Source organism: Leuciscus leuciscus (assembly GCF_965113295.1).
Source record: "Leuciscus leuciscus genome assembly, chromosome: 4".
NCBI classification, from domain to species: Eukaryota; Metazoa; Chordata; class Actinopteri; order Cypriniformes; family Leuciscidae; genus Leuciscus; species Leuciscus leuciscus.
The window spans coordinates 49877223-49903737 of NC_138728.1; the positions used below are offsets into that span (position 1 = coordinate 49877223).

Below are 26515 nucleotides of genomic sequence, written 5' to 3' on the forward strand. Positions count from 1 at the left end.
CACATGAAGAAACTCATACGCTCACATTTTTTGCTACAGTTGCTGCAGTGAATATGGTGCAAAACGCATTCACACACCCGTATCAAAAATGTGAAGTTACAGACAAATTTTGTACACCCGCAAATTAATATGTGAATCCATACAATGAGAGTTGCACACTTGTAGAATATCTGGTCACAAATGCATTACTTTTCTTGGATAGTTTTCTAACAGTCCAATTACTAACTGCTTGAATCTGCTGCTACGAGTCTCAAACGCAGTTTTTTCGCCTTTAAATGACAAGTTCCGCGCGCTCTCACTTTTGCACCATATACTCCGTGAAATGTGGAGCAAAAGTGATTTGTGCATCTGTGAGGCAGCGGCAGGCCCTGTTCAGAGAGCAGAGAATTTCGGCCAATCAGAAGAGCTCGTTTGAGCCGTCGGCGCGCGACCGAGAAAGGGGGGAAAAAAAACCGTGACCATCTTCCCGCGGTGGCGATGTGAGGAACCAATAAAGGTATGTTTTTTCTTCTTCTTATCTTCCCCCTGCAATCATTCACCGTTATACATTTGTTTAAGTAGTTTTAATATGTGCTCTGGTCGGCTAAGTTGGTAATCATCATTGTTTCTTAGTTGGGTTAGCCTTTATTGTTTCACGAAATGTAAGTTACACTAACGCTAATGCTAGCCTAACGTATCTGTACTGTTAAGTTTGCTATTAAATCGTCTCATAATTAAAGATACTCCCATTAAACGATGTATTCCTTATATTCTCTTCTGCTTTACCTTATAGAAAAATGACAGAACAGAGTGGGTCTTCGCAGGTCAGTATCATATCATATCAAATGTGTACAATGTTTTTCTTTCTTTTGGTTTGGTTTGTTTTTGGTGGATGATAACATTTATAGGAATACCATAGTAAAGTAAAGGTATTTTATTTGCCCAGTAGGCATAATTGGAAGCTGCAGTGAGTCACAGAGCAGGTTAATTAACATTCTATAAAGCCAATGCGATTTAAAGCATGTTTTAAATCCAAAAGTACTGCAAATTGGTGTTCCATGAAATATAAAATCATTATTTACATAGTTTAAGAATAGTTAGTTCACTCCCATGTGCCCTGCAGTGTCACAAATCAGCTGACCTGCAACAGATGCTTAACCACTTAGAAACAGGCGCTTCCTGCCTCCTTACTTTGTTATTTGATCTTATATACTCTTGACAATTAAAGTTATGTTGGTTTAGGCATCAGAGACAAATCGTGTGTCTATATAGTCAAGACTAAAATGTACATGATTCCATTTTCTAAGTACGTCTAATTAAATGTAACCCAGACTTCTCTAAATTAACAGAAGACAAACATTGAGTCAGCAGTCCGTCTGCTTCTAAACTGCATACAAAGTGAAAGGGAAAGACCTCCGTCACATCAAAACACCACTGCTCTGCTTACTGCTACTGTTCCTACCAGCAGCAGACCTGTAAGACCAGCCACAGCGCAGCAGGAGATGCAAAGGTAAGTGATTGTTAGCAAAACTAAATTTTGCTTTTGGCAAAAATAACCACAATTATTGTGGTCAAAAAGTAGATCACTCTTACTTAACACAACTTAGGAAACATTCCAGTAATCACTCAGCCCTGTTGTAAAATAAGAATAGAATGTGTGCTGTGCTGAATTATCTTTATTTATACTATGGAGCTGTTGAAATCTTGAATCTGATTGGTTGATGAATATTCTAGGTGTGCAATTATTTTTAGGGAAATGCACGGCTAAAGTAGTTCCAGGCAGGTCTTGACCACATTACAGTTCATATCACTTCGCCACATGATTTCAATTATTTCAAAGGTCAAACAGACTTCAACAGCAAAAAAAACAACAACAAAAAACAAAAGAGAACTGTGTAAGAACTGAACTGAGTGCTTAACTAATTGAGCTTGAACAGTTAAATACACATACAGTACCTATGAGTCAAAGTTACATGTATTTTCAAGTAAAATGAGTCATTTATGTCTTAAGTTAACATGAACAATTGAGAAAGCAATGGAGGCTTGGGATGAGATGAAGTGAGTGGCATAAGAAATGAGTCCTACACACAAGAGCGTATTAAGGACAAAAACCTGACAAATGTCTTGAAATACAATATCTGATTCTGAACAATGATTTAAGGTGTGGTAACTGTTGTATAAGTAGAATAATTAACTCCAGTGTAATATTTTGTAATAATTCAATGGCCCGTCATCAATTATTCGTTACTTAATAAGAAGAAATACTCAGTTACAATGTAACACAATTTTACACAACAACAACAACTCAACACCGTTTTATATTCATTAAAAAAAATGTTACTTTGATATTTAGATTTTCACTGATTAATAACTGTCTATGCCTCCTCCAAGATGTTTCCCATCTTTGTATTCTGGAGGCCTGAAACGAAAAAGAAAGTCAGCGGATACTCCACGTGTATCAGCTATAAAGTTTATGGAACTGCAGTTCTGCCTGCTACCTGAGAACACAGACAAAACCCCAAAGGATGAGGCAGTGCTCTTGCAAGCAGGTCTTGGAAGGAGGACCATAAATATGGCTGAAAATGTGGATCACACAGAGGTTAGCCTTAAAAAAAACAAAAAAATCGACTCTGAAGACATGGACATTTTTCAGTTACTGTTTCAAATCATGTGATTTCTGTTGTGGTCGCCATACTGGCTGTCAATTTTTGACATCTGTATATTGTAATGTCTTACAATTGCTTTGATCATGCCACAGAACTTTGTAACTGTGGTTTACATTTTAAGTGATTTCATTGTTAGTCTGTCTAATCCATACAAGTTGTCATTTATCTTGTCTGATTTATCCCCTGCTCTGCCTGTCACTGCTGTCTTGATTTTGTAGATTGATATCTGCAACAGCTAGACTGTACACCATCTTCCGTACACCAGGAATGACTGGAAGTCTTTCAGTCATTCCTGGTTTATGGAGGTGTATGAAATCAGTCTGATTGTTGCAAATATCACTGTACATAGTAGGGCAGTGACCTGTAGATTGGCGGGTGAACCAAACAACCTTTATTGCAGCTGGTACAGAACAGACAAACTATCAACATCTAACTTTATCTGATAACTGCCATCAGTCATCATTTAACTATTTCACCTCATACAACACATAAAAACACTGGTCGTAAAGATACCAAATCCTGACTATATGCTATTGATGATATTGATTATATGTTTACTGATGCCACAGTTGTTTCAATTGACTGAAAAGAGGGTGGAACTGATATTTTCACAATGACAGCAGTGCAAATGTATTCCAGATAAGCCGAATGCTGCTGGAAGAATTTCCCAAGATGAGAGATTTGCGTGGTGGTTGGCTGCTTACAAAGGCTTCAGGTGAGGTTTTTTCTCCATTGTTACAGAAAACATCCAGACCTGTTAAGTATCTAGATCTAGTTATATATCAGTTAAGCACAAAAGGTTTGTTTGTGTTAAATTTTAATATATGTCATCTTGAATAATATCATATTCCATCATACAAAGGAAGAAAAGGTCATTTGAATGAGCTACTAAAATGTTTTATGTTTTCAAAGGGGGCAGTGGACAAAGAAAAACCACTCCATTGCCCCAGGGCGCTGAAGGGTACACTGCTAAAGTCCTAAAGTCTTCATCAAACAATGGGAAAAATGTAATATACATTGTCCCTCTTCAAGAAAAGATAGATACCACCCCACTCCCATTTGATGCTGCAGAGTTCGAAAGAATGCCAAAAAAACGCATGCATGACTTGTGGCAAGTTGATTCCTCTGCCCCTGATACAGTTCCACATTGAGTCCTGTGGAGATAATGTAAGTTGTCTTCTAAATTCTAGTTGTTTTATAAAATAAATATAACACTTCATGTCCTCTTCTATGGTTTGATTGAATCATTGTAGTGTAATTCAGTTTTCAGCTGACAAGTCATTGTTATAAAGGTTTTTTTTTTTGTGTGTTTTATATTCAAAGAAAGATGAATCTGAAGAGGAAGCAGACCAGACAGTAGACCAGTCAGCAGGACAGGAGTCAGACCTTATTTGTGTGGTAAGCCATCAATGATGTTTCAGGTTAATATTAAAGCTGCAATCCAGAAAAAAATGACACAGACTGATATCACAAACTTCAGTATCTTTTATTCTTCGGTTCATATACCACTGTAGTATTTTCAGTTCCAGGTTTGTTAAATTTATATACCTCTTTATAACCACTTGGCCCTTAGGACTCCTGTCCAATTTGTGGAAAGCAGTTTCCTGCAGAGATTGTTGCCTACCATGCAAGTTCATGTGGTGAAAGGTATCGCAAGCTTGATGTAAAACAACAAACAAAAACAAAAAAACTGTGCCAGTGCTGTTATATCACTAATTTAAATTGATTCACTTTCTGAAAAGGTGAAAAAAGCTTAATTGTAACATCCAGATTTAAAACAACTCGTATTTCTCACATTGGCAGACTAATTAAAATAGTCTTATAAGATATAAAATATTTATTTGAATTAGTATGTCTTGCTATTTGTTTAGTATGTTTAGTGAAAAGCAAGGAAATCTAGATAAAATTTGTGAATCATGAAAATGTTTAAAAAAAAAATATATAATAATTTTCATATCACCCAGCACATTATTACAAAGAACATTGTAAAGTTACTAAAGTAAGCTTAATCTTTAATTTGGTGTAAAGTCATGCTTACAAAATTATAACTTTCTTTAACCCTCTGAGGTCTGAGCTGTTTTCTGGCCCTGGAGGTGTTCTGACATGCTCTGACATTTGTGCTTATTTCTGTTACTTGTGACATTGTCATGGCTAAAGTCTTATTACACTGTATTTAGCACAAACTCTGCTACAATAATATATCAGCAGCATGTATGTAAAAGTTTGTAGTTTTGAGATAATGACATTTATGCGTGGTTTGTGATAATACCAAAAAAAATTGTCACTGAAATAAGGCCATGAAACCCATACTGATTATTTCTTCACAAGACTTTTGAAAATTGTATCACGTAGCCTAGAATATTTGCTCCAAAACTATGTGAAAATCACCCTGACTGCTCATTCAGATAAGACAATATATTGATTTAAAATTTCTAAGACGTGTTTTGTGTGAAGAGCCATATGCGAAGAGGCGTGATCATCTCATGAATATGTAAGCCTTCAACACCTGAGAAAGACAAAGACACTCCCCTAACTGCCCTATTAGGAGTGATCAGGCCCTGTCATTCAGAGCAACCTTGCACAAAGAATGAGGAAATTTAAAAAATAATGGCTTTTAGATTGTTTGGATTTATTTACAACACAACATAATCCAAAAATACACAACAAATGACAAAAGAGCACATTGAAAACAATGATCCAAAGACAGAGACCTTTGTGCCATTCCTAAAAACATTGTACATACCTTTCATTTCCAAGGTGTTTGATTTTCACTTTACCATGTTCATGTACAGAGACTCAAGTGAATGTTGAAGTCAGCAGGACTCAGTTGCATCTGGTCCCTGAAAGAAAAGAAAAAAAGTGAACATACTGGTATCAAGAGAAACTAGGCCTGCACGATTTTGGGAATACATTTTAGATTTTTCTGGTTAAAATTGCTTTTTAAAATTCACAGAATACACACACACACACACACACACACAAATGTTTCTTATATATCTCACAAATGTTTCTTATTATAACAATAACCTATAGCAGCCTATAAATCTTCCAAAAGATTTCAGTAACAATGCTAGAGAAAAATATATTGATTATCTTATGTTACTTCAAATGTTTCCATTCGTTATGATGATATGAAATGAGATAATAGTAAAAACATAAAGCCTAATGTTTGGTGCATTTTTCCTTTCAAACGCAATCGCCCAAAATATGATACATTCAAACCCACAGCGCGCTCCAAAATATGATACATTCAAACCCACAGCGCGCTCCAAAATATGATACATTCAAACGCACAGCGCGCTCCAAAATATGATACATTCAAACGCACAGCGCTCCAAAATATGATACATTCAAACCCACAGCGGCTCCAAAATATGATACATTCAAACGCCATCGCGCTCCAAAATATTAAACATTATGGTTATACATATCTATGTTTGAGCAGATATCCACAAATAGTATTTAACAGTAAACACGGGTCTAAATAGTATAATATTCACCATATATCTAGCAACAGTTCAACTGCAATGTGAAGTTTATGCAACAATACCATAAACTAATAAGTAAGAATTTCTTACCTTACATCTTTCTTGTCTTCAAATCGCGTTCTTCTTCTTCTGGGGGTAAATCCAATGTAAGCTCAGACGTGTCTTCCAAACTCGACGAAAAGCAGAGACTTGTGAAGTGTTTTGGTGTTTTGCTGTAATAGCAATTTTTATCTCACTTGGAAAAACAGCATCACAGGTGTAAGACAACACTCAAAAGGCAAAATTGTAATAAAGAAGAAAAGGCTTTATTCTTTGAGGAATCTTTTCGCAACCGCAGCCACCCAGATGTGAAACAGAAAAGCCTCTTGACATAATAAAACTGAGACATTTTATACAGGTTTCTGACATTCTTGACTCCTCCTTTCCCAGTTTCTGTAAATTTCCTTAAAGGCATCTTATATCTCAAGCTAGTATGGACTGGTTCTACCCCCCCCCCCCCCCCCCTAAGCAAATAAGGATTCATATAAGGCCGGGCTAGTCGGATAAACACTGTTATCGCGTCCCCAGCTGGGCTGGGCCCTCGGTCACCCTATTATGAAGAAAAAGTAATAGTATGGAAAACTTCATCACTCCATATCTGATTTCACAGTCTTATGATAAAGAAAAATTTAAAACAAAATACAAAAATACATTCAAAAGTCCCTCATTTCAAACCCTTCCACTTGTACGTCACCTCGTAACATGGATGACCGCTGTTTTTAACCTTCTGAACATATCATCATTCTTAAAATGGAAAAAAGAAATAACATTAATAAAAGAATAGTAAATAGTACAGTCAATCAATGATATCAAAACTTAAACAATCAAATTTTAGGAAAACCCGTTCATTGTTCCAGAAAGGCAAAAAAAAATAAAAAAATAATAATAATTTATCACATCTCTGTGTAAATCTCGTCGCTGTCATAGTCATACTGCTGCTCATCAGTAGCTAAACGCATAGTTATTGTTACTGCTTGTACTGATGTCATTGTTTTGGCTGTCCCTGCTCGAATCAGTCTTTGTACTGAGCTTGAAATGCACCTCAAGATGCATGGTAAACAGAGCAGAACTAATAATCCCATACCAACAATTGGCAAAACAGTTTGAATTATTCTGAAAAACCACCCTGACCATGCGGACATCAGCCACTCCATCCACTCACTACCAGCAGCCTGAGGCGGCTCTTTTACAGCTTCTCTCATGTGCTCGATGATATTAGTTAAGTTGTCACTGTAATCAGGAATATTAAAACAACATGATACCCCCAACATTTTGCAAACTCCACCCCTTTCTGCCGTGAGAATGTCCAAAACTAATCTATTCTGGATCAAAGCTTCGCGAACTAGTTTCATCTCATCGTTTATTAAGGTAAGGGCATTTTCTGTGCTATTGGCTATTGCTAGTATCGTCCATGCTAACCCATTGATCTTGTTGATTGCTACAGTTGTTCCCACCCCCAGGAAAATTGACCAACCTATGTTTGCCCCTGGCGTTGTCCACGGGTCTGCCAATGTATATCCTGCATAACTATTTGGCAAAGCGTCAGGCAAAATCTTAATATCTCTCTTTTCTCTTTTACCCACTTTGTTTGGCAAATACACAGAAGTACCCACATTCATTAAAGCTGGATAACAACACCCTGACCAGTCCTTTTTTGGCATACGGTGATATGCTCTATCACCACAGACCCAAACTGCTGCAGGTGAACTTTGGTACGGTTTATCAAATGGACACTTAAAGGTAATTTCTTTGTCGTTAACGTTTGCTGTGCAATTGTCCATTGTCCCATCCAGCACGTTGATTTTGATTCTGCAATCAGACCACCCAACTTTCAGTGATCTCGGTCTGTTGAAACAAACGCAAACATCACCCTTTGCAAATGTTACCCTCAGAGGTGGAATTGCAATTTCGGTGTTATTGTACTGCTGTATATGGTCACAGCTGTCAGCAGGCTGTTTCGTTGGTGTCTTTCCCCTTTCTAGTTCTACGACAGTTTTCAGCACATCAGTCATTTGTTGAGGAATCAGACACTTGGTTTCGTTGACAGTAGCTGCCGCTAGAGGGACAGCTTTCCATGCGTGAGACATTTGAAGACACATCCAGCAACTTGTCTTGATCTGTAACTCCTCCTTCTGTAGCAGTGCCAGCGCACACGCTTTATTCCCCTGGCATTTCATCATTGCTTTCTTTACTTCAGGATTTATCTGACCTTTGCCAGTGTCTTCGTCCCCCATCCAGGCCAGTTCTTCCTCAGTAGCCTGTTCGACCTCGGGTGGCACAGGTGACAAGAAAGGTGCCGTCGTTGTTGCTGCTTGTGGTCTGGTTGCCTCGACTACCATAATGTCTATTGTCTCATACCAGTCAGTTTCAGTCAAGTCCAGGGCACAGTAGTACCTGCCTTGGTCAGCACGTGTCGCATGTTTCAATTCCACTCTCATCCCGTATCTGTTGTTACTCGTTTTGTCTTCAGCGTACACCTGAAATCTTTCATCGTATTCTGTCCTGTAGTGATGAGCGTATGCTTTAACGTCGGTCCACTTACATGGGCTTTCGCAGAAGTAGAAATGTGCGTGCTCTTGGTTATGTCCATCGCACCCAAGACAGTTCTTTTGGAATGGGTTACACTTGAAAGCCACACTTGATTCCTCCTCTATCGTGATGATGCTTCCGTGCAGTCCTTTCACCGGCTCCACTTCCGTGAATGTGTCTCTTTTATCACGCTGTCTGATGATGCTGTTCAGCACAGATGTTTCAGAACAAATAGTCACTGATATCAAGGTTAAGATGAACGTGCTTTTACAAAGTCCGCACATTCCTGGTATTCTGAATGGATGCCATGGCTTTGAACGATCCATCTTGTCTAATTCTGCAACTGTGTTTTTACCACTCAGAGTCTTATCAGTCTTTGTTGATGTGCAGTGTGCAATCTGATACTGCCTGTGCAATCAGAACCCTCCTTTTCTCCCAGCTTCCTTCTCACAGCTCGTATTTCACTCCGCTTGTTGCTGCTGCTAGAATGTGGGGATCTGTTGCCAGTAAATCTTTACGTTTTGTTAGTTCAATGGTCAATGTCTCTGACTGTACAAATGGCTTTATTCTGCACACTGGTCTCACCACTTTCTCTGAGTGATCTTGCACCTGCTTGTCTTTAGGGCTTATTGTTGAGCTTGCTGCTGTCTTTGGGACTCCTCCTCCTGTTGCTCTTCCGATATGGGCGGAACCTTCCTGCAGTGGCTGGCATGAACCCAAGTCGCTCGTTCCCCAACCTTCACCGCCGTGTAAGTGACCAGCAAGACTTGGAACGGTCCTAGCCACCGTTTCGCTCTCCAGCTTTTCCTCCTGAGGTCGCGGATCACCACGTAATCACCTGGCCTGACGTTGTGCAGGAACGTCTCTGCTACCTTGCTCTGGGCTGCTTTCACCTGCACAAAAACAGCAGATAACAGACACGACATTTCCTTGCAGTAATTCAACATTTCATTCTCACACACATCTGTTGATGGAAGCCGCCTCTTTTCCCCCACTATCCCCATGAATGGTGGTCTACCAAATAGAATTTCAAATGGGCTCAAATTCGTTTTTACTCTCTTTCTCATTCTCATGTACATCAGTACAATGGGTAGTGCCTTCACCCATGACAACCCCGTTTCTTCGCAACATTTTGCCAACTTGGTTTTTACCGTTTGGTTCTCACGCTCAACCGCACCTCCGCTGGCAGCGTGATATGCACAGTGTGTTCTCAGATCGATTCCCAAGAACTGACCCACCTGTTTGATCGTCTCATTGACGAAATGACGCCCGTTATCTGAGCTTATCTTCTTTGGCACGCCCCATCGGGGCAGGATCTCGGTTAGCAGCGCTTTCGCCACTGCCGCAGCATCCTGTTTTGAGGTGGGAAAAATTTCCACCCACTTCGAAAACATATCAACAAAAACCAGACAATATTTCTGTTTTCCACAAGGGGTCAGTTCAATGAAATCGACCATCAAATATTCAAATGGCCCGTCTGGGGCTGGCTGGCTTGCCAGCGGTGTTTTGATGCCCCGTGCAATGTTGTATGCGGTACAAATCACACATTTTTTGCAAAAATTTTCAGCATATATTGTGAACCCTTTGGTAAACCACAATTCTCTCATTTGCATAATCATCCCCGCCTTTGACACATGGTCTTTCCCATGTGTCAATTTAGAATAATGCTGGAAAAAGTGGCTTGGCAGGCACGGCTTCCCCTCAACAGATGTCCATACACCATCCACAAGGCGGCAGCCTGCTGCCTTCCATTTGTTTTTCTCAGCTCCTGTGGAAAAAAACTGCATGCTCTGTAAACAAGGAGAAATGTTGTTATGAAGGTTAATGTCAATTGATACGCAGGTGGCGGCGCTGCTATCTGCTTCAGTCTGGGCCTTTGCCGCTGTTTTTGCCGCCATATCTGCTCTGGCATTGCCTGTTGAGATAGAAGTCTTATCGTTAGTGTGCGCTGCGCATTTGCAGACTGCGATCTTGTCTGGAAGCAGAATGGCCAAAGAAATATCGATTTCTGAAGCAGAAATATCCCCCTGTGCTGTCACATTTTTTCCAATAACAATCATGTCTCTTTTGACCTCAAGTTTAAAATCACAGTTCGATTTAAATGCCCCCACACTCTTGCTCTCTGCTGTGTGTGTGTCAACTTTCACCCAGTCTGTGGCAGATAAACACTCTTTCACAAACAGCCCTACATCTCTCCATTGCTGGCTTATGGCCTTCGAGACAGATAAGTGGCATGCAGTGTTCTCTGTCATCAGATAGCAAGCCTTCTGACTGTCAGACAACACTGCAGACAACGCACACACATTCTCCGTCCAGAAAATCCTGTCAAATTTCACACTCTCATTCTGCACAGCATTAAACCACATTTTCTCAAAATTTGAATCACGCTCTGCCACCACATGTGAAGTACAATGCATTTTCTCATTTGTCATAAACTCTGTATTGACTGGGTTTGTACGATTCTTTGCCAATTTCAAAATCTTTTCTGCCCCATCAATATCTGTAACCTGCCAGACATAAGCCCACTTCGGCTCAAATTTAGTGCAAGTAATTTGTGGTGTCTCCTCGATGCTAATTCCATACTGATCAGCACAGATAGACAAATTTAATTTACACATTAGATCACGAGCCATCAGAGGTGCGGGACAGCCGGGTGACCAAACAAACTCGTGCTTGAAAAAGCGTCCACCCTCCGTTTCGCACTCTAACGGCTCGGTTAACCGGTCAGAAATCAAATGCCCAGACGCTGAAGTGCTCTCAAACACTTTCCCGGTTAAACTCGGAACGCATGGTAAATCACATGGTCGTAATGTTGACAGGCTCGCTCCAGAATCGACTAAGAATTCAAAAACTACCCCTTTGACCCGTAATGGATAAATAGGCATTTCAGAAAACCCTGCGCTTTTGTACAATCTCATACACTCATCATTCACAGCTTTGTTCACAGTTTCATCAGACACACAAAGTGGTTTGCAAGCAGTTTCTTCATTGCAAGAAGCGGAAAGAGAATCAGTGTATGTGTTTGTGTTTGCGTCGTGTGTGCATGTGTTAGTAAGAATATTTTCACTTCCCTTTGCTGTAGCCAGAGATCGGCCCAAAAAAGCAGGACCCCTTCCGTCCCGCTCTCCAGTCCCCTCGTTTCAATCAGACTTCATGGCCGGACACTCGGAGCTCCAATGTCCTTTCTCCTTGCAAAATCTACATTTTGTACAGTCTCTGGTCACGTGGTCATTCGTTGCACAAATGTAACAGCTCCATCTTACCCCAGCAGCTCTTTCCTTCTGTCCTCTTCTATTAGCAGGGTTTGATCTGGAATATTCAGGCTTGTTGGGTTGTTGTGATTGTTGTTGTTGCATAACAACCATTGTGACGGGCTTTTTCTTCCCGCTCCTCTCTTCGACGTCTTTTTCGGCATGAATGGCATGTTGCAGCATTCTATTCAGACGACCGTCTTCCCAGCCTACATAGCTGGTTTTCGCTCCCCTCCTGATCTCGGGTTTTAGCCCTTGCAGGAAATAGCCCATCAGATGTTTCTCCCACGTGCTTGCCTTTGTTCCCCTGTCTTCTGGCTCAGTTAAGCCACTGTACTTTGCAAATGTCTCAAAAAGTCTGAAATAATAGCTTCTCACCGTTTCGTCCTTTTCCTGGACACAGCACGTGATTTTCTCGGTGTCCACACGCGCAGGGAAAGCTTCTATGATGTGCTTTGAGAAGTTTTCCACTTCGTTCTTGTACGGTTCGTTGCTGACATGGTCCCAGTTGGTGTGCACTCTCCTAACGTCTGCCTTTGTCAACTTGCCAGACACTTTGCCCCAGTTTGCAGCGCCCATTTTTACAGTTAGCAATCGTTTCAGTTCTTGTGTGGTGGGGCTGAATTCTTTACACACTGCGAGCAGTTCGCTGGCAAAGTTCTCGCCCGCGTCTCGCGGATCTGGCAAATGTGCCATTGCATCCTTCATGTCTGACATAGTCCATGCTCTGAAAACTAGCATTGGGCCGTCCGTGCCTGCAACTTCAACCATCGGAGCAGTCACATTCGACACTTTAACCTTTGCCGCTGTGAAACTGACCTTTTCTTGCTTCACTTGTGATCTTGTGAGCATTGGCAGGGCGCTTGTCCCCGGTCTTTCGTCGTTCGGGGTGTCCGGAACTGCTTCCCCGGAAACTTCCCCCTCTCCGTCTTCTTCACCGCTTGTCGCAGCCTGTGCCGAGGAGTCTGCCTCCCCCTGCTGTACTGGCGGTGCTGGTAGTTGTATCTGAAGCCTTGCTGTCAACATTTGTGTAAGTCGCTCTGCGGCTTCCGCCTGCGCTCGTGCTGTTCTTGCATCTGCCTCTGCTCGCGCTGTTCTTGCATCTGCCTCTGCTCGCGCTGCTCTTCGATTGGCTTCCTCCAGTTCGATTTGCGCTCTGTTCTGTGCCGGTTCTTGTGTGGGTCGGGGGACTGGTGGAGAGCGGTCCAAATCGGAGTCCAACTTAAGGGCCGAGATCTCCGCCACTGGGTAGTGTGTTAAATTGTACGCGGGCGGCGGAGCCGTCGCCTCCCCGGTCACATGTGGAGAGACACATTCATTCGTCTTATTAGTAGCATTCTGTTCCAGTGGAACCGTTTTCACACATACAACATTCTCGGCATTAAATGCTAATTCTTTTTGTATTTGTTTTCGTTCTCGTCTATCAGCTTCCTCTACCCAACACTGTATAGTCGGTTCGCAATTCACACATACATGCTTAACACACACACAGCAGCCACTCTGTTTCCCTGCATTCTTTTCCACTGACTCTTTCACGACATTAAGTCTTATTTTACTCAATGTTCCCGCTTCAGGGAAATCATGATATTTGATCAGTTTCTGTATGTCAGTCATACATTTACCACCATAATTATTTCTCATCTGACAGAAAATTGGTGTATAAAAATGATCTGGTTTACTGTTAGATGACCCCATTTTTGGCTGAGTTCCTCTTTTCTGGATTTCACAATTCGACACGTGTCTTACAGAATCTGTCAAACGTCTTCGACAGACCCGATCTTTTACTCCGAGATCGGACGGACCTCTGCTTGTTTACGTTCCACTCAAAGTTTTCTCACGTGCACTTATTCGCTTGCTCAATTCTTTTTACTTGATTAATTCAACCTGGTCTTGTAATTACGTTCCACTCAAAGTTCCCCCACGTGCGCTTATTCGCTTGACTCAATTCAATGTGGTAAAACTTCGAGTAGAGCACAATCACCCAGAAACTTCTTAATCCTGTTTTAAACTTTCTCTAAGGTTTACATAAATTTCGAATAGAACGTAATCATCTCAGCAGCTGTGATTTCTCTGAATCACCAGTGGATCCCCTGTCCACTAACGAGCTAAGTGAGGCAGAAACTGGTCTGCTTTGTCAGATCAATTTCTCCCCATAAAATTTGTGATTAACTGACTCACCTCTCGCTCGTACCAAAAAGCAAAACTCAGCCAATATGGTTCACGTTCACTCACAATTATCAAATTACACTCAACTTCAATAAAACAATTTGCCGTGTCTTACCCAGATGCTTTTTTTTTTGTTTGTTTCTCCCGCAATCCGCGGATTCTTGTCCTGGTGGGAGCTTCCTTCACTGGCCCTGAATGCGGAATTGCTCTCTCTCCCGTAATCTGTTGAGTTTCTATCCCAAACTGTCGAGGTATGAGACGGCCGCCTGTTGCTGCCGAGGTTGTGCACTTTCCCGTCAAATCCGTTCTCAGGACCAGGAGAAGAAGCGTCCGCACAGGATCCTAACTTCTGACACCAGCTGTCATAGCAATTTTTATCTCACTTGGAAAAACAGCATCACAGGTGTAAGACAACACTCAAAAGGCAAAATTGTAATAAAGAAGAAAAGGCTTTATTCTTTGAGGAATCTTTTCGCAACCGCAGCCACCCAGATGTGAAACAGAAAAGCCTCTTGACATAATAAAACTGAGACATTTTATACAGGTTTCTGACATTCTTGACTCCTCCTTTCCCAGTTTCTGTAAATTTCCTTAAAGGCATCTTATATCTCAAGCTAGTATGGACTGGTGAAATCAACAAGTTTAAATGAATGGTACAAGAACAATGAATTTTTCATTAACAGTGTTTGAGGTAACGAGGGCGTTCGCGTTGCATGTGGACGATTTGCATGTGAATCACTTTTGCGCGAGTGGGCGTGGTCAAATTAAAAGTAATTAGCAAGCGTTTGAGATACTGGACATCCTGTTGGTTTTATACAAATTACTTAAACAGAGAATATTTGTTTTCAGTTTGAATCCGATCATTTAAAAGTACACACTTAAATGTGTATAAAGGTATATGGCTCATAAATGTGTGACAAGTATTCGCTGAGTTTTGTTTCAGTTTATAGACGTGCTCAAGAAAAAAAAGTTCACCGCGACGGAGAGGCAGAACGCACACCCTGTTTATTTTCTTTATTTTACAAAAGCACAATGTTTTGATTTGATTGTAAGTGGACACATACAAAAGTAGAAATATCACAGATTCTTTTTTTATGTTTCTTTTTTCTGTATAACCATAAATGACGGAGTAATTTAGGCAAGGCAAGGCAAGGCAAGGCAAGGCAAGGCAAGTTTATTTATATAGCACATTTCATACACAATGGCAATTCAAAGTGCTTTACATAGAAGAAATTAAAATAATAAAAAGAAATAAGAATAATTAAAACAGTTTAGAAAAATTAAAAATAAAATACAGTACAAACAGTCGGACGAACATTGGCACAGTGCTCATTCAGTAAATGCATAGTTAAACAGATGTGTTTTGAGTCTGGATTTGAATGTGACTACAGTAGGAGCACATCTGATCTCCTCTGGAAGCTGGTTCCAGCTGCGGCTGGCATAATAGCTAAAAGCAGACTCGCCATGCTTAGAGTGAACCCTTGGTATTTCAAGCTGATATGATCCTAATGATCTGAGTGATCTGTTGGGTTTATATTCAGTGAGCATATCTGCAATGTATTGAGGTCCTAGGCCATTGAATGATTTATATACCAGTAATAATACTTTAAAATCAATCCTAAGTTTAACTGGGAGCCAGTGTAAAGACCTGAGGACTGGTGTGATATGTTCATATTTTCTGGTTCTGCTCAGAATCCTGGCGGCAGCGTTCTGTATGAGCTGCAACTGTCTTATGGTCTTTTTGGGAAGGCCAGTGAGGAGTCCATTACAATAATCCACCCTGCTGGTGATGAAAGCATGCACAAGTTTCTCTAAGTCTTGTCTGGAAACAAAGCATCTAATTCTTGCAATATTTTTCAGATGATAGTATGCTGATTTAGTTATTGCTTTGACATGACTACTGAAACTAAGCTCTGACTCTAGTGTCACACCAAGATTCCTGACTTGATTTTTGGTTGTTTGACCCCTAGAGTGAAGGTATGCGTTCACCTTGAGAACTTCATCTTTGTTTCCAAACGCAATGACTTCAGTTTTGTCTTTGTTTAACTGAAGAAAGTTTTGACACATCCAACTGTTGACTTCATCAATGCATTGGCACAGGGAGTCAATGGGGCTATAATCGTTGGGCGGTAGGGCTAAGTACAGCTGTGTATCGTCTGCATAGCTGTGGTAAGCGATTTGGTTCTTTCTCATTATTTGGCTCATTGGGAGCATATACAGGTTGAACAGGAGTGGCGCAAGAATTGAGCCTTGAGGGACTCCGCATGTCATGGATGTCCACTCAGACTTATGGTCTCCTATACTCACATAATAACCTCTCCCATCTAAGTATGACCTGAACCATTTTAGGACTATCCCAGAAAGCCCCACCCAGTTTTCCAGCCTGTCCAGAAGTATGTTGTGATCGACAGTGTCAAATGCAGCACTGAGGTCGAGTAGTACCAGCACTGATAATTTGCCTGAGTCAGTATTTAAGCGAATATCGTTTATTATCTTTATGAGCGCTGTCTCTGTGCTGTGGTGCGGTCGGAAACCAGATTGAAAATTGTCAAAGTATCCATTTGAGCATAAGAATTTGTTCAGCTGATTGAAGACAACTTTTTCAATGATCTTACCTATGAAAGGAAGATTTGAGATTGGTCTATAGTTGCTTAATATGGTCTTATCCAGATTGCTCTTTTTCAGGAGGGGCTTGACAACTGCAGTTTTTAGGGAGTTTGGAAAACTCCCAGAGAGAAGTGAAGCATTTACCACTTCTAGAAGATCTGCTTCTAAACTGTTTAACACACTTTTGAAAAACGATGTGGGAAGTGTGTCAAGAGCGCAGGTTGATGTTTTAAGGTGCTGTACGGTTTCTTCCAAAATTTTGCCATCAATTTCTTTGAAATCAGACATAGTAACTACTTTCTCAGGTGGTTTGATCTGTCTGACCCCAGCGCAAGTCAAGGATGTGCTGATCACCTTTCTGATATTATTGATTTTCTCAGAGAAGAAAGAAGCAAACTCACGGCACTTGCTGTCTGAGAGCATTTCACTGGGAATCTGGCTTGGGGGGTTTGTCAGTCTCTCTACAGTAGCAAAAAGAGTGCGTGTGTTGTTTAAATTACTGTTTATAATATTTGAGAAGAAAGTCTGTCTAGCTTTGCCTAGTTCCATATTGAAAGCATGAAGGCTGTCTTTGTAGATGTTATAATGGACTACAAGTTTTGTCTTCCGCCACATGCGCTCTGCTTTTCTGCATTGTCTTTTCATATTTTGCACTGCTGTTGAGTTTCTCCAAGGTGCCTTTTGTCTGCCACTCTTCTTCCTGACTTTCACAGGAGCAATATCATCAATTACACCTTTAACTTTTGAGTTAAAAGAATCAAGGAGAAAATCAACAGAGTCTGCAGATATGCTTGGTGTTAAAGATATAGCCTTCATAAATAGTACACTAGTGTTCTCATTTAAGCATCTCTTCTTGACAGACACAGATCTAGCTTCAGTGGCAGGAGAGATCAATATATCAAAGAAAATACAGAAATGATCAGACAGTGCTACATCCTTAATAACAATCGATGAAATGTTTAGACCCTTACTGATAAGTAAATCTAAAGTGTGTCCACGATTGTGTGTGGGTCCATGTACATGCTGAGTCAGATCAAAAGTTTTTAAAACAGTTTTGATTTCTTTTGCCATATTGTTTTCTGCATTATCTATATGGATGTTAAAATCTCCAGCAATGGCAAAACAGTCAAACTCTGAGGTAATTGTTTATAACAGTTCTGTAAAGTCCTCAGCAAAGGCTGGAGAGTATTTTGGAGGCCTGTAAATAATGAAAAGTAAAATGCGTGGAGCACCTTTTAACACAATACCCAGATATTCGAAAGACAAGTAATTCCCAAATGATATTTGCTTACATTGATAGATATCTTTAAAAAGAGCAGCTAGACCCCCACCTCTCTTAACAGCTCTGCAGACACTCATAAAAGTAAAGTTAGGAGGGGATGTTTCATTGAGGATTGTTGCACTGCAGCTGTCTTCTAGCCAGGTTTCATTTAGAAGCATAAAATCCAGGTTGTTTGTGGTTATTAAGTCGTTGACTAGAAGTGATTTATTTTTAAGTGAGCGAATGTTTAAAAGAGCTAACTTAACAGACTTACTTTTCCCCACAGCAATATTAGTTTGACGTGTAATAGGCACCAGATTAGTTGGGTTTGCTGTACGGCTATTGAAGGCCTTAGACTTTCTATCATGTAATAGAACAGCAATAGAGAAAGATACAGGCACACTGGGTTCCCGCTTGTTTTGTAAACATTTGAGAAAGTTACTGTTATCAAAACGGGGACCCGACACATATCACTGAGAGCTGGTATCAGTTGTTTTTGGTTCACCTCGAGCAGAAGGAGGAGGGTGTGGGCCCTGGCGTTGTGGCAGAGGCCGAAGAGCTCTCACAGGAGGAGGGGGAGGGCGAGCTGGGCCCGCAGGCTTTGGTGGTAGTGGTGCCTGTCTTTTTTTAGTTGGTATCTGGGGGCTTGCAGCAAAAGAGTGGGATAGTCTGGTTCCAGCATGCACCAGTTCTTCCATTTTCTGTGAGAAGCACAGTAGTGGCGTTGCAGGGGAGAGGGAGAAAGTGTCTGGTGAAAGGGGCTGTTGCTCTGGTGTTATAGGAGGCTGTAATATGCTGTCCTGGCTTCCCTGGCTGTTTTCCAGGAAGTCGTCCTTGGGTGCTGAATCTTCAAGCAGTTCTGATATGGCTGTCTGTGGTGAGCTCTGTGTGCAGGGCTCAGCTGAGATTGTGTCCGTGAGCAGAGGTTGTTGTGGCGGAGTGGTGTTATCATGTCCATTTTGCTGCTGAAGTGAAGTCCCGTGGTCATTCATACTGTGTCCAGGTGTGTGTGTGCCGTTCAGATTGAGTGGATTGGCACAAACCGCAGAAGGATGATTTAGGGAGAAGTAGATATTGTCCTTTAACACTCTTGAACCAAGTTTGTTTGGGTGATGGCCATCCCGATGAAACAGTTGTCGTTGACTCCAGAAAAGATTGAAATTGTCAATGAAGTTTACTCCTTTTATATTGCAGGTTTTTTGCAGCCATGTATTTAGCCCAAGCAACCGTGAAAACCTGTTTGTTCCTCTTGCTGGTAGTGGTCCACTGATGAATGTTTGAACTTTCAGTCTTTTAAGTGTTTCAAAAAGTTTATTGAAATCCTTCTTAAGGAGTTCTGACTGCTCTTTATGAATATCATTCTTCCCCACATGTATGATGAGTCGATTAGCAGTCTTATGTTTCATCAGAATGTTCTGAAGTTCCCTGTTTATATCAGAAGTTGTTGCTTGTGGAAGGCAGCATGTAGTTGTATCCCTGCCGCTAATGTTTCTGATTATGGAGTCTCCCACTATCAGAGTCCTGGGCTCGGCTGCGCTCTGAGCTGAGTGCCGCTGTCTGCTCGACCTTGAGCGCCAGTTAGCATCAGTGTTAGCTACTGGCCTATTCAGTCTGTGTTCGATCACTTTCATCACATTTGTGGATTCCTCATTTACATTCATTAGTACTTCAAATAGAGGTCGACCGATAGTGGATTTTACCGATAACGATAGCTAGGTTGGGCCATACTTGCCGATAACCGATTAATCAACCGATAGTTTTTAAAATTGATACTGGATAAAAACAAACATAACACTCCAAGTAAAACAGTGCTGAACTTTATTATAAAAATAATAAAACTGTATTGAACCATGAAAACATGCTAAATGATATAAATATATAATATGAATAAATATTGAAGTCAATAAAAGACATTAATTCAAACTGAAACAAAAAGTAATACTCTAAATAACAAATAAAACCAGTTACACTCAAAATGTAACTATTAAACTGTTATTTTTCAAGCCAACTTAATGAATAAAAAAGTAACAAAATTTGATCGGTATAATATTTGAGCAATACAATTGCACCTTGATCATTCATGTTAGTTTGATAGTGCATTAACTATGGTTAACAAATAAAAACCTTAATTTAAAAATGTATTAGTAGCCTACATGTTAATTAACAAATAATGAACAATCCTTATACAGAAGTTATTAACCTTAGTTAATGTTACAAATGGAATTTTATTGTAAGTGTTATCATTTCATATAAATCCAAACAGTCATGCTTAAATATCTACAATGTCAGAGCATTGAAATGACATAAATATTAAATGTATAGTCTCACACTTTTGCTTCTATTTTATAAACACTTGATGATTATCTAATCAAAATAACCACACATGTATTAAAGTGATGACGAAAAAATTACCGAAATCTAATGCTTTTCTGATTTGTTTATAATTATGTTTCTGTCGGCTGTATGAACATATCAGTTTGCTATCTTACGTCTCTAGCTTTAAATATGCAACTTCTCTGCATATTAAATGCATAAAAGTGACCAGCTGGATATAAACTAATGCAAATAGAGGTAACAATTGTGACATTAAACATTCGGGTCGGACTTACGTTTATTTTTGTCAGTGTTTTAACCGCTTGAGGTAGCCTACTAATGTTAGCGTCCTCTCAGCCTCGAAGGCAAACAAACATACTGGTGTGCTGTTCTTTCTCTACTAATGCAGCATTTAGTCAACAAATTAATCACTTTATAATGATATGACAAAATGTACTGTATACATAGGCTACCTTTTAGCTGTCGGTGCTTTAAACGCGCATCTGATGTCAGCGCTCTCCACGCAGCGTGTGCTCTCAGTGCAGCACGCAGCATCACGTGTCGAAATAAACAACACGAGGCATCAGCGATAGTTTTTATTACACCTCTAGAGGCCGCTCTTGTACTGCATGATGCCAGCAGACCTTTTCAGCTCTCTCTTACTGTGTAATGAATGACAGCGCGCGCTTCTCAGCTGCTCCAGCAACGGACGCGACCAGGAAAAACTATCGGTATGTATTTTTGCCGATAACGATAGTTCCACCAATCAACTATCGGTGCCGATTAATCGGCAAAACCGATGAATCGGTCGACCTCTAACTTCAAATCTGTTCTCAAGATGTATAGGCAGTGGTAGCAGACCAGTGTTTGCAATCCTTGTCAGAGTTGTATCTGGGGTAGAGGATGCTACTGCGGTAATATGTGATGCTCGTGACAATCTGATGTCTCGAGTGCCTTTGGGTTTAGCTCCCTGTTTGTGCCATCGATTAGTAAGTCGATCGGCTTGTTTCTCTACCTGTCGAGGAGTACTAGTTTCATGGGACTCACCGGCTGTATGCTGAGGCTGTCCATGACGAAGCTCTGTTGTGTGCTCCGTCTGGTTTGGTGGTCCCGTAAGTAACTTTGTTTCTAGAACTGCAATCCTTTGTAAAAGTCTGTGGCAGTTAGTGCAGCAAGTAGATTCCAGAAGAGGCATTTTCTCTTATCCTTGTAGGCAGTTGTGTTTTCCTTTCCCGGTATGTAAGCTGGTCGGGTAAAAGAATTCTCAGTTTTTGTAGTAATCCAAACTTTGTCGTATGAGCACTGTGCTGATTTGCTGAAGTTAAAATTAGGTGATAAAAGGAAATAAAATAAAGGAAATAAAATATAGAAAAAATAGGAGATAAAATGTAAAAGCGATAGAGCAAAACGCGGAGCAGTAAGCAAGAGCGTCCGAACAGTAGCTGAGCAGGAAGTATATTTAAGTTTATTGTACTACAATGTGAAGAAAATCCAGCAAAACGCGGGGGCGCGTTTGCCGACCTCAGAGGGTTAAAAGTCCTCACTGTAGACTGCACATCATGTAATATTTACTGATTGTAGTTATACATTACTGGGCTTTTAGCAATCATAATTAGAGCTGTAGCGGTGCGTCGATGACGTCGACGCGTCGACGCCAAAATTACGTCGACGTCATATTTTTTGCGTCGACGCTTCTTTATTTATTATCTATTTATTTTTTTTGCACCATTCCCGGAGGTACAGCTCGCCACACACACACGTCTCCTTTCTCTGCAGAATGCCACAAATCCGCTCAACCAATCACAGCGCACCATTCCACGCATTGTAAACAGTAACGGTGGCGCTCTGACACCCGGCATCCTAGTTTTCCTTATCTACTTTGCACTTTTTGATCAACAAACAAACAAAAAAAATAATACATGGATGAACCTGTGGTGGATTCTGCCGTAGGGAAGAAACGTAAGCCATCGAAATCTAATCATTTACGTGAGGAGATTAAGAAGATGAGGCACGCGGGAGGAAGAGAAATGCCGACTGATGCTTGTTCTCACACGACAGCGTCAAACTTCTGTCGAATGCTGACACGTTAACCCCAGGGGATCTTTTAAAAAACTTTCAATTCTTGTACTCAAAGTCAACGAAAACCGAGCAGGACCTAAGCCATTTTACAGCTGATCGCCGTCAAAAAAGAAGGTCGCCGTCGTTCAGAAGGTATTTCCAGCGATGGCTGATGTAGCCTATGTTTAGTCCAGATTAGTATTGACCGAGTTCAGAGGCTGTCATATGTGGATCAACTTACTTTGTTGTGTATTTTCAACAGTTTCAATGTGAAAATTAACTTTTATATTGATTCAATGGATTAATTGCATGAAAAAAAAAGGATTTATCACATTTATACTATATTATTCAGAAGTAAACATTGTAGCTGACAGTGTGTTTATGTCAGAATGTTTATTTTTAAACCACAACCTTCTAAGTGCTTCTTTTACCAATATATTTAACATATCTTTTGCATTTCTCATCCAAACAACGTCAAACTTGGCACTGCACTTACTCGTGCCCAGACAGCTGTCGAGTTTGAAATCCATCGGAGTAACGGCTCGACAGAGATATGCGAATAACAGACAGGATAAATAATTCCAATTAGTCGTTAGATTAGTCGACTAATCGATAAAATAATCGCCCGACTAATCGTTTAATTAATAATCGTTTACCCCAGCACTAATCATAATGCTTTCAGATGCTTGAGGGGTAGCTGATAGGTTAGCTTCATACAGACTGCAATCAGGTGTGCCACATGCACAATGCCATGTTTGCAAATATATTTTGTGTAATGATCTGAGTGTGAGTGTAAGTGTAATTTTGTTTGTTATAGAGTGTTCATGTGTGTTTATGTTTTAATGTTAAGTTTTGCAGAGATTATTTCCACATCTACACTGCCTGACTCTGAAAGAGTTCAAATGGACTCTGAAAGCAGCACTGGTGCCTCTTTTTTCTCTGTCGACTCAACACTTCGCACAAGACCTAGCACATCAGCTACTCTTCCACCAGAGGATATGCCATTAGGGTCCAGACCTGTAAAAACTGATGATTTGGGTTAGTGTTGATTTATTCATTTGTTCTCAAGTTAACTCAATACAGTCGGACATTATTGTGAAACATGCTCTAATTGTGAAATGTAAATTCCAAATCTACAATGTAGACATTGCAAAATGTCTGACTCAGCCTGGTCCACATTTCTTATATATTCATACTAGTTAGACCACTGTAGCCATGCAGACTGTGTTGGTAAAGGGATAGTTCACCCAAAAATGTGAACTCTGTCATTAATTCCTCTCCCTCATGATGTTCCAAACCCGTAAGACCTTTGTTCATCTTCAGAACACAAATGAAGATATTTTTGATGAAATCTGAGCTTTCTGGACCAGCCATTGAAACTTTCAAGGCCCAGAAAGGCAGTAATATACGATATATAAGACATGGTTAATATACTCCATGTGACTCCAGTGGCTCGACCTTAATGTAATAAAGCGACGAGAATATGTTGTGTGCAAAAAAAAAATAAAAAAAATATCGACTTTATTCAACAATCTCTTCTCTTCAGCTTCATTCTCTTATGCTGTTCACCTAGTAAACACAGTCCAGCGCTTCAGGTTCTACGTCAGAACGCTGGCTCATTATTGGCCAAGGCTGGTCACGTGATCACCACGACACATGTGTGTGATGCTGATGCAGGAGCTTGGCCAATAATGAGCCAGAATTCTGACATAGAACACGGGACTGTTTTCACTATCTGAACAGCTTAGGACAAGAGAGAAGAGATTGTTGAATAAAGTTGTTATTTTTGTTTGTCTTTTGCCCACAAAACGTTTTCTCGTCGCTTCATAATATTAAGGTTGAACCACTGGAGTCACATGACTATTTTAACCATATATTAACTGCCTTTCTGGGCCTTGAATGTTGCAATGATGTTGCTGCCTACGGCTGGTTCAGAAACCTCTCGGATTTCATAAAAATATCTTTATTTGTGTTCCGAAGATGAACAAAGGTTTACGAGTTTGGAACGACATGAGGGAGAGGAATTAATGACAGAAAATATTTTTTGGGGGGTGAACTAACCATTTAAGTGTATGAGCCTGTGTGGTTTACAGTACATTATCTCATGGAGACTTTATTGACTCAATTGAGTTGCAGACCATGTTGATTCAGACAGCTTGGTACTGTGGCTTTAAACAACTTTTCTGTTTTCATTTCCAGCTTGGAAAGGCATTGTCAGTCCAGAACTGGCAGCAGACCACTACAGAAGACAGTGGCTGCAAAAAAAAGAAGACGAGCCAACCCTGAAAATTAAACTAGACATCGGAGAAGATGTAGAGGAGCAAGAGGGAACAATCCTCAACTTCTACAAGGCTCCCTACATTGATTGGGCAAGACCATTCCAAGCTAAATTACAGGGTACTGTAACTTAACAGACAGTAAGCTGTACATGTGATGTACATCTTATTGATTTAATTACATGTATAAGAGCATTGATTGTCTACTCACTGCTTTCTTGCTTTTTTCTCTTTCTTGAGATCATATTCTAAAATAAATTGAGCATATACTGCATAAATTTCATATTTTCATATAATGGGGGAGAATATTGGAGAAAATTATCTTTACATTTTTGTACAGTATATTAGTGCACTCCTTTGACTTTGTGTAATTTCTTGTATTTTCAGGAGATTTGGCTATTGGGGATGGTATGAATCGACACTTTTTAAGTATGGTAATGCACAAGTTGCAACATGGTTTTACTGTTGATTTTGGTAAGTTTACTGGACAAATCTGGTATAAAGATAAAATAATAATTTAGCTAAATTAAGTTCTTAAAGGTTTCTTTTAGGGTGTGTTCACACTTGTAGCTCGGTTCGCTTGGTATGTTTGGTCTGGACCCAAAAAAACCCCCATTAATTCCTCACACACACAAACACAGATCTGCTGCATGGAGACGCGGTTCTGATGCCTGTACCGAACTGTGATGGGCAAACTTGCGACAATGGCGAAAAAAAAATTATATGAGTAAGCATTCTGTCCTTTTTAGGGTCTCATCTTCCTGGTCTTGGTTCGTTTACATGTCCCTAAGGGTGTTCTCACTTGGCATGTTTGGTTCAATTGCTCTGTTAGTGCAGTTCATTTCAATAAGTGTGAATGCTGCCACCTGAACCCTGGTGTGCATCAAAAAAGCAGACTGAGCCCGCTGAAAAGATGGGTCTCAGTCCACTTCCAAACAAACTCTGGTGTGGTTCAAATGACCAAACAAACTAATCAAACTAAACTACAGGTGTAATTTCACCTCAGAGCAAATTTTACATTGTGTGTTTTTATGTTTACAGGTGATAATAGTGTAAAAAAAAAGACAAGATGTTAGATCAGATGCAGTTTTTTGCACATACAGAATCTTTATATCACTCATTGTATACCTTTAAACTGGGGACTGTCAAAAAAAATCTAACTGTGAACTTCAAATGTAAAAATCTTTGGTTTATTTCCCTGTAGGAAATGCATGCGGCACTTTACTCTTTGAGGGCCAACCTGACCATCTAATCCCTTCCACCTCACAAGTTTTGGCGCAGAATGAAATGTTTATCATGGTTGGCTATTCTTTTCTGCATGGTGGACCTCGTCTGACAGGTCTTAGCCCTGCAGTTCTTCATGTGCTGTTAGGTGGAACACCCCAGACAGCCACCATCACACTTGAAGATGTGGCAGATCTAGACATCAAGGAGACCATCAGACCGGTATGTTCCAAGAAGTGCAATGCAATCCATATCTGTACTCCAGTATTTTTTTTTACAATGCAGATGTGAAAGTGCATATTGTCAGCTTTAATTTTAGAGTACATCCATATCAGGTGAACTGTGTGGGAATTTAATGTCATTTTATACTAAGTACACGTTTTAGCTTAACAAAATTAACGAGACAATTCAATAGAATCTTGATACCATGAGATGTATGACTGGGTTCCTATGCAAAAGTATGGAAAACAAAGTTTGAAAAAGTATGGAATTTGAGTAATTTCCTGGTCTGGACAAGTACATCAGAATGATAAAAAATGTTTTTTTGATTTTTGTAGGAATTTGTAGGAACCCTGGACTTGGTTACAACTGCAACAAATTACAAATGTAAGCACCACATACGGAATCAAGCCTAGACTTTTTCATATAAACTAATATT

At 40.2% G+C, this 26515-nt stretch overlaps 2 protein-coding genes across 2 annotated transcripts in view; one reads left to right on the plus strand and one right to left on the minus strand.

The window, feature by feature from the left end:
- Nucleotides 1-4020: 4020 nt before the first annotated feature.
- Nucleotides 4021-26148, plus strand: LOC309497281 (uncharacterized protein; the record flags this gene model as incomplete). The annotated part of the gene is made up of 6 exons (XM_082167508.1): nt 4021-4043; nt 23208-23395; nt 24557-24754; nt 25021-25107; nt 25838-26079; nt 26143-26148. The coding sequence occupies exons 2-6, from the start codon at nt 23260-23262 to the stop codon at nt 26146-26148; spliced, it is 669 nt and encodes a 222-aa protein (XP_082023634.1). The 5' UTR covers nt 4021-4043; nt 23208-23259.
- The window catches only part of LOC309496988 (stonustoxin subunit alpha-like), a 253685-nt gene continuing 247556 nt past the window's right edge, over nt 20387-26515 (minus strand). The window contains exon 8 of the transcript XR_014205307.1: nt 20387-20816. The gene's annotated coding sequence lies outside the window, so the exon portion shown is untranslated. The remainder of the gene's footprint in view (nt 20817-26515) is intronic.